Source organism: Mastomys coucha, unplaced genomic scaffold (genome assembly GCF_008632895.1).
Source record: "Mastomys coucha isolate ucsf_1 unplaced genomic scaffold, UCSF_Mcou_1 pScaffold13, whole genome shotgun sequence".
In the NCBI taxonomy this organism is placed as follows: Eukaryota; Metazoa; Chordata; class Mammalia; order Rodentia; family Muridae; genus Mastomys; species Mastomys coucha.
The window spans coordinates 58,370,606-58,379,814 of NW_022196895.1; the positions used below are offsets into that span (position 1 = coordinate 58,370,606).

Below are 9,209 nucleotides of genomic sequence, written 5' to 3' on the forward strand. Positions count from 1 at the left end.
TGATTCATCACAGACACAAAGTAACTTTGTCAGATGTGAATGTTCTGTGAAATTGTTCATCTTTTAGTAAGGCTTATATATAATGTTTCTTCTTTCCCACATTGTATACTATTATTAAATAATTATGCATTTTCTTGTTTTATTTTTCCCTCTGGAATATAAGCTGTAGAAGTACATGCATTTTTTGGTTACTTCTGACAACCAAGAGTCAAGGTAAATTTCTGATTCTCATGAAAAACATTTCCTGGCAAAGGACCAGTTGTTGAAGTTAGGTCCTCACAGTCCTATGCTCTCAGAAATAAGACTCAGACTGAAAATATATTAACAAATACCTTGGCCATATAGCTAGGCTCTTCTCTGACTAGAGTTATAACTTAAGATAACCCATTTAGTTTAATCTACATTCTGCCATGTGGTTGGTTACTTGTGCTCAGGTACCATACATCTATCTCCTCACATCTCCCTGGGAGGATCACCCACCTAGCTCAGTCCCAGAACTTTTTTCTTTCTCTTGAATGTTCCATCTTCTATTTTCTTCCTAGTCCATAGGCCATCAGATTTATTTACTGACAGGTACTACATCCATACAGTTATAAGTTCTCTCTACAACCAGTAGCTCAATTAATTTTTAAAATATAAAGTTTCAGTCAGGAACAACTTTCAATTTAGTTTTTTTTATTTCTAGGCTAAAACATAGTTCCCATGTGTCTCATTAATCAAATATCAAGCCAAAGAAAAGCTTTCCAAATGATAAAATGTATTGATTTTAAACAAGGTAATAATAACACATTTTGTCTTACAAAGAAAAGACGATGCTTGCTTTAAGTGTCTCACTTATGTGGAATGAAGAATAATCAGGAAGTAGACTTCAGACATTTTCCACTATACTGGATTTGAAGAGTGAGATTCAACGCTCTAAGGAAAAGTGATATAAATATTTATACACAATTTCTATGGAATATAACCTTTCTTCCTCCTAATACAATTATATGATTTTAAGGGATGGGAGCCTTGTAAACTCCTGGGTTACATGTAGACCTTAGCTACAAAGGTTTGCTTCTCATCTCACTAAATAATTTCACCACACCCTTCTGCCATGGAGATCCCTTTGTTTCTGACCATAGTGCATAATTATAAGAGCATTTTTAGCAAATATAGAAACATGTGCCCTAAGAGATAGAAGGAAGGGGGATCAATATGTTGCTGTTTCGAGGAGAAATCTTTTCATTATAATGATCAGATCTATACAATTATGACAATTTTGGTAACCACCTGGGATATGTTTTGAGGTCTTGGTGTGAAAACACTGAATGATCTATAAACAAGACCACCACCTATCAGGAGAAAAATAACACAATGGTCAAGAGACAAAACAGAGGAGCATGGGAAACAGTGAACATATTGTCACCAGAATGATACCTTTATTTCTTTTTATGTCATGTTATCTTTTGTGTAGCATCAGATTAGAAATGAGAAACAAAAAATTACAATATTTGGGGATTATATGATTTGTAAAAGGAAGGAAAGATTTCATATGGAAACCATCAGAGGTAAATTATACCTCTGTATTTTTCTCTGAGAAGATAAATTTACCATCAAGAAAGAAATCAATTTAGACTGAGGTGGAGATGCTGAAGAAGCAGTACTCCTGGAAAAGCCCAGGAAATACTCTCTGAGGGAATAAAATTTGGTCCAGTGCTTTAGAAGCAGAAACAGTTTTTATACATTTGAAAAGTAACTGGGAAAGAGAGTTGTTGTGGTCAGAGCATAAAGGAAGAGTGAAGTAAAAGTGGAATGTTAGATTTGTAGGTAAGGTATGAGGTTTGGGGGATAATGAGCATCCTCAATCTCTCTTGCCACCGGGGCAGACTCAACCCAAAACCTTCTGACTTCAAACACCAAGCCATCTTGCTTTGATCTGCTCTTGTCAAGGATAGTTTTTTGAATGTTTTTGAAAGATAATTTTTTCAAATCTACTCTCCCACAAACACTAATGTTCAAAGCCTATGCAGAGAGGCTTCTCTTACAAACATGGAGGTGGGACTCAGTTTCCCATTTCTCTCCCTCACCCCACAACCTTCTGATGCAGCCAGTGACCTACCAATTCTTAGTTTACAGATTCATATCTTGAGTTATTCACATACATTTTCAAAAACAGTAAATATTAGTCAACTTTTATGGTCAGGTATACATTAGAGTCTCCAAGGGGTTCCTATCTGGGTGGCACGTCAACTTACATGTTGGCGAAACAGTACACGCAGGAATTAGGATAAGTAACATTATTAGAAGCACACAATGGGCTGACTCTGATGGAGCATATGTGTTTCTTCTGTACAAACTTCTTTTGATAATGGCTACACGAGATGACCTAAAACAAAACCCACAGGTTAAACTCTCTCTTCTCTGGAGATCTGTTAATGGCTTCTAACATAAAGTGTTTGTGTTTTGTTTGTTTGGTTTTTTTTTTTTAACGTAAAGTTGAACAATGGTAAAATGTTTCTCCCTTTTAACCCTCAATGATCAAAACTATATTCTAATAAATTCACCAGGCAGGGACCTTGTGATTATCATTTTGAAAGGTAACTGAGGCTCTGTAGCTCAGACTCTTGGCTACACTAGAAATTTGTTAGAAGGGAAGAGAACCATTTGGGAGAAGTAATAAGAGGGACTGAGCACTTTATGTTTGTTGTGGCAATGATTTTATTTCATCAACTCCATAGTCTAACTGTGGTGTCTGGAACGGAATGCAGTATGTGTTCCTTTCCCAACACTGGCCATAGTTCAGGCCTCTGAGAATTAAGTTTCTGAAATAGAGAGAAAAGAAGTCATGACAGCTAAATCATCCTAATATTTATCTTTTATTTTGTTCCTTTGGCAGCACAAAAATAGAATTAGCTTTGCTTGGAGCATCATGAATATTAAAATAAGACATCTACAGAAAAAAGGGAGGCTGCAAAATTGTACATTGTGTAGCTCACTGGTCAGGCAGGTGCCGCCATCGATGTCTTACTCTACTATCAGTGCTGACCACAGGACAGTCACATGCAGTGCACACTATACTAGGTTGGAGGCCTCTAGTACCTCCCATTACAGAGTTCTTTCCAAAGCTTCAACCACTTCAACCATTATTCCTTCCCTAAGTTCATGTGCTATTTCTCTTGAAATGGACAATTATCTATTCATTATTTTATTTATATATCTTTCAAATGTTATCCCCCTTCTTGGTCTCCCCTCCGTAAGCCTACCATCCCATGATCCCTTCTCCTCTAAGAAGGTGCTCCCCTACCCACCTACCCACTCCCACCTCACCTTGCCAACCTCCCCCTTCTTTGAGGGAATCCACAGGACTAAGTGCATCCCCTCCCACTAAGGCCATGCAAGGCAGTCTTCTGCTATATGTGTAGCAGGAGACACAGACTGTCCCATGTACCTTACTAATAATGCTAAATTTACCTTAAGCTTAATCATCATCAATAATAAATTTGAAGTTATAATTGCATTTGTATAAACCACTAAAGAACAGAAGTAATTTTTGAAATAAGAGGTTCATTATCAAGTTAAGTAAAATAAGGACCCTGTTCATGTTCTGAGGGAAATCCTGTTTCTATCTCCTTCTTAGCGGCTAAGTCAGGATGGTGTGTTCAGTAGATTCTACCAAGTATGACCCTTGTATGCTTTTGTGGGACATTCAAATATACAAAAGTGGCTTTTTAAGTTGGCTATGGGCATAAGAAAAATAATTTTTAAAGATTTATTTTTATTCTATGCATGTGAGTGTTTTGCTTATGTGTATATATCTTCACTGCGTTTATGTCTGATGCCCTTCGAAGGCTGAAGCATTTGCTGCATCCGCAAGAACTGGAGTTAAGTGAGTCACCATATAGATGCTATAAACTGAACTGATTCTCTGCAAAAGCAGCTGGTGCTCTTAACTACTGGCCCATCTCCTCAGCCTCTATGGAGATATTTAACTAAAGAGAAGTATAGGGTTTTGTTTTTTGTTTGTTCATTTTGCTTGTCTGTTTTGTTTTTTAGTAAGCTTTTAAAACAATGTTTTGCTGTGGCTTCAGGGAGGGGGAAGAATGATATGAATACATTACTCATGTATGTAATTCCCCTCCAATTTAAAAATGATATAAAAATTTATATACCCAGTAACACAAATTGAAATAGCATGTACCCCCCAAATACTTTCTATGGACTCAAATCTAGAAAAATGGGGGAGGGGGCCTCAGGAAGAAGAAAAGACACTGTGATTCATGCAAGACTTCAGCTTAACAACACTAGGTATCATTGACATTTTCACTTAGGTTTATGTTGTCTAGATCGCATTCTCATGATTAAAGCAGAAGTTAGCTAACATTTTCTTTTCAGAGCGAGGTGGTAAATATTTCATCACCACCACCACCACCACCACCACCACTACCACCACCACCACCACCACCATCATCATTTTGACCATGTGGCTTCTGGGTAACTACCAAATTATGTAGCAACCTGAAAACACTCACAGCTACAAAAGGAGCAGTTGGAAGAAGTACAGATGCATGTGAGTGTTTTGTTTACATGTATATATGTTCACTGCGTTCATGTCCGATACCCTTCGAGGGCTGAAACATTTGCTGTGTCCCCAAGAACTAGAGTTAAGAATGGTTGTGAGTCATATAGGCTGAACTGGATTCTCTGAAAGAGCAACTAGTGCTCTTAACTAGAAGAAGTGCCAAAAAACTGTCTTTTCCAAAACAGGAGACCCTGCTGTGCCTGCGTTTGAAGTATGTTATTTGTAAGGAGGTCAGCAGAGATGAGAAAGCTAATGGAACATTAAATTAAGAAATTTCTCTGGCCGTGGTAAAAAGGTTATGAGAGCGTGTGCTCAACCCCCAGGGTTGATTTGGACAGCGATACTGAGTCTGCATCATAGGAAACCTAAATCATGAAGATGGGACATGGCCAGATGCTAACGAACTGTTTCATACTGCTTAAAATAATAGAAACTGCAGGTATGGACATTATTCTTGTACAGAGGCAAACTTACCTTAAATGAAGTTTCACCAACAACATCTGTAATGAAAATTTTAGAATACCCAATAAAACAATGAAGCATTGAAATGGCTAGCCCATTAAATCAGTCACATATTTATATCAACCACAGAAGTCATAGAAAATTGCCTCCATTACACAAGGTTCTTCCAAGGCATGTCTGATCTCCAAATTTGTTTCCTTTCTCTCATCTTGTTCAAGAACGTCTGGGGCTGGAGAGATGGATCAGCAGGTAGGGACACTTGTTGCTTTATGAGTACTTGTGCACTATGTCCAGTACCTCCACAGCATCTGACAACCATTAGTAACTCCAGTCCCAGGGTATCTGACACCCTCTCCTGGCTGCTGTGGACACCAGGCACAGACATATATGCAGGCATATACACACACATACACATAAAGTAACATACCCTTTAAAAGACCCTTAATATTTTACCTGAAAACCCTTGACCTATTTCTATATTTTATGCTGGCCTTAAGCAGGAAGGCCTTAAGCTTCATTATCAGGGACTCAACAATGTCATATACCACTGGGTCCCACAGGTATTGAGCAGATTTGTTTCAGAGAAAGCTCTAATTTTTAATAGTTATCCTAGCATTTGTTGATAGACACTGCACATACACACACACACACACACACACACACACACACACACACACTACTAGTGTGTGTGAGAGTCAAGGGGAAAGAATTAGGAAGAAAAGATCAAACAAACACTGAGAGTCAACACAGAAGACTGAATTATCTCTCATATACTGATTGAAGTCTTCATAGATCATTGCTTAAAAACCTAAGTCCAAAGCTGTCTGTGGTAGATTTCTTGAAATATTAAAAACAAAAGCAAACAAATAAAAAATACCTGTCAATCACTCATACTCATTCTGGTTAAGATACTAAGTTCTTTACCTCGGAAGATGTCCAAACACTCCTACATCTAAACAGTAGTAATTATTCATTTGTTCCTTCACCCTGGCATGTTCAATGCTCATTTCTTCCCTGGGGAATCTTTGGCAGATGCTTACATGAGAAAGAATAGTTAGTAACCAAGAGAGCCAAGAGGAAAGCTTTTGGCTTTTCCATGAGAAGCAACGCAATTCCTTTCTCTCTCTCTCTCTCTGGATTCCTTCAGCCCAGAGTTTCTTAACAAGAGTCCCAAGGCTGAGTTCTGCAGTGGAACCAGTGGCGGTGGCCCTGAGATGAGAACCTCAGACCCAATTATGAACTCACTCTGCGAGTGTTCTATTTCCACGTGACAACAAAAGAAGAGTTGATAGGTTCTCAAACACCAAGAAGACTTCCAGGGGAAATATTTCTTGTTAGCAGACAGGAGGGTGACGTTCCATTGGTTTGTTTCCTTTCTTGTCATTTGGTTGCATAGCATTCTGCTTTTCCTCAATAATTAAGAAGAAGACATACAAGACTAACTTAGAATGAGTATCCCTGAGGATTCCCTTTAACAAAATGTATATATTTGCTGCCTATTCTCTCTTCTCTCAGTCACAAGATTCTGATTCAATGAGTCCAGAACAAAGAGCTAATAGAATAGAGGACCCACAGTTTTACACTAGAAGGTTACCGTCCATCCCTTCCTCCTTATTCCTTAGAAACAATTGCTATTGTATTATATCTTACTACATCCATCCCTCCCTCTCTGGACATATCCATATTTAGCACAAGACATTTAGATAAACAGAACCCTGGTCATGGAAACTCAAGAGCATTATGTGCTATTTCTATTAGTAGGTCTGGATTTGAAGGTCACAAAAAGAAACAAAGCAGTGACTCTACACTGAAGGGTCTAACATTACAGATTTAGTGAGGCTTAGCTTTACATCTTTACCAAAAGGACACTGTGAGAAAATAATGGAGCCTACCTTTTAAGAATGTAGGTTTCTAAAAACTCAAGATCTGTTCTCAGATTACCTGGAAACTTGAAGTTACAAGTACTGTGACCTGTTTGGCCAAAGTGAACTGTCTTGGAACAGAGAGTTCTTTCCATAGAGCAATAGAGACAGAAGAAAAGTGAAGTCAAATCACTTAGCTGTCCCATGCCTAAAATTTACCTTAGCAAGGTAAGTTCTGCCTCTTTTCAGAGCCTCAGTTTTCCCCTTGAGAAATAAGTCTTGAGAAATAAGTCACCAGTCTTGTGGATTTTGCAAGCTAATTCCCGATTATGAGGTACAATGCACAAACCACTCGGGCCATATAATCCCTTCAGTCCATATTTGGGGTACCATGATAAATTCTGGATTCTCCTCTTGGAGTCGGACTTTGCAGACTGCCAATATGGTGAGACATCTGGATACTAAGTCTTATGAATAGTAGTGAACCAGGGCTATTTGCTATGAGAAATACAGATTTAGAAAAACATTAAAGGATCTCCAAGTGTTTTGGGGATTTCAAGTAGAATATTATGGTCATTTTCTAGTTTGAGGGTAAAGACAGCAGGAACGGCAATTGGCATTCACACTATTTCTCATAATAGCTTGCAGCCTCTCCATTCCACAGCTCAGAGAACTAGGGAGGAATTCCCTCCAGGTTCCTGCTACACTGGCTAGTAGCTGCTGTTTTCAAATTTAGAGCTATTTCCAGAACTCACTAATGTAACATTCCATTATCTCAGTCTTTGAATTAGCATAAAAAGCACAGAGGTCAGGGAACATCCTATTCTTTGTTGCATCTTGTGCTTCTGGCCCTGTGCTGGCACTTTGTACATCAATTAGTGTTGCTCAAAAGATTATCTGAACAAATTGTTTTTCTGATTACTCAAGATGCCTAACTAGAAGCAGGCTGAATTATGGGGACTTGAATTCCTTATTTTAGAGACCAAAATCAAAGGTTTAATCACAATCTCTTAGAGTTACTGATTCACCCTTCTCTTTGAATAGTAAACTAGAGGAAAATCTGTCTTGTGGCTTTATGATTTCTGCCCCTAGGCCCTCTCCCCACCTCTCTCTATAGAGTCTAACACAACTCAGGCTGGCCTCAACCCTCAAAAACCTCAGCCTCAGGCTTCTGTGAGCCTTCAGCATTCACAGGTATGGTCCATCCCATCTGGCACTTTTTGACATCCATTAGTGGCAGCCATGAAATGCATTTTTCAAATTGTCCTCCACTGAAAAGCATTACCCCACCATCTCTGAGATGACGGTATCTCATGGCATTCCTGAGGTGGCAAGAAGTCAAGGGGCTGCTGTTAAGCAGCCCATGGGAGCTATAAGCCAAAAACAGAGGAAAAGTAAGACCAAAAATGTGAGAGGCAAAAGGTGCTGAGCTGAGGAAGGCCAGCGCTAGTGCTGAGGAGGACCAAGTAGTACCAGGGAGGTGCACTCCCATCCTGCCCCTGTATTTGCGTTCTTTCAAACAAGAGGGTTGAGCTTTAAGACCCAACCATATATCATTCAAACCATCAAAACCCAAAAGCATATAGCTTGGAGCCACATCTCATTGTTTGTTTGATTCTCAAAGCATGTCCACTAGAGATTTACAAGACAGAAATTAGACGAAATGAGGTGGCCATCAAATGTGCCTTGTAATCTTGTGATGTCTTTCCCAGTGCACCACGACTGATGTTTCTTTTCCTGAGACATAATTGCCTTTCATGTGTACTCAGAAGCGCTTCACCTCCCCAAGGGCAAACATTTAAATTACCTAACATTTGCTTCATAAAAAAGGAAATGAAGACAAATGACAATTACTAAGTCTGTAGGCACTTTCTCAGACCCATGCTTCACCATTATGACCCAGGAAGCTTGTCTCTGCTTGTCAGAGAATCCAAAAGGAGGGACTACAGTGAAGACTCTCATACTGGCTGACATTAAGTACTAGAGAACAAAAAAATAACTTTCAATCTACCATATTCAATTCAGATTCCTTAAAGTTACACTTTTACCTTATTTTCAAAAGAATCAAAACAAAGCTTTTTATTCTAGATTATAATTTGTGGGAAGTATAGTGTGGGAAAAGGTGAATAAAAATCTCAAGGATGCCACATCTGTGTTACCCTTCACATAGGTTTAAAAATAAAAGCATTGAATAGGTCAAAGAGCCTCCTGAATCCTCGCTAACTACCTCTTCTTTAGCTGTCGAGGGAAGTCTGGGACACACTTGACTGGTATGAGAAATGGTCTCCAGCCTTTGAGAGATTCAAACCTGGGAGGTTGTCTGG

General features: G+C 38.9%; 1 protein-coding gene across 1 annotated transcript; it reads right to left on the bottom strand.

Annotated features, from left to right (window-relative positions):
- Positions 1 to 658: 658 nt before the first annotated feature.
- On the bottom strand, positions 659 to 7,129 carry LOC116087680 (ovomucoid-like). The gene is made up of 5 exons (XM_031366320.1): positions 7,105 to 7,129; positions 6,269 to 6,432; positions 5,036 to 5,061; positions 2,238 to 2,368; positions 659 to 915 (listed from the first exon to the last, which is right to left on the bottom strand). The coding sequence occupies exons 2-5, from the start codon at positions 6,420 to 6,422 to the stop codon at positions 855 to 857; spliced, it is 372 nt and encodes a 123-aa protein (XP_031222180.1). The 5' UTR covers positions 6,423 to 6,432; positions 7,105 to 7,129; the 3' UTR covers positions 659 to 854.
- Positions 7,130 to 9,209: the final 2,080 nt, after the last annotated feature.

Bases quoted from the DNA above. Each gene is read 5' to 3' on its own strand.
- LOC116087680 (XM_031366320.1), bottom strand. From the start codon at position 6,422: ATGCTATGCAACCAAATGACAAGAAAGGAAACAAACCAATGGAACGTC. The intron at 2,369-5,035 runs GTAAGTTTGCCT...GTTTTGTTTTAG, and splicing joins TTGGTGAAACTTCATTTAAG to GTCATCTCGTGTAGCCATTA. The intron at 916-2,237 runs GTAAGTTGACGT...ACTTTTCCTTAG, and splicing joins GTGTACTGTTTCGCCAACAT to AGCGTTGAATCTCACTCTTC.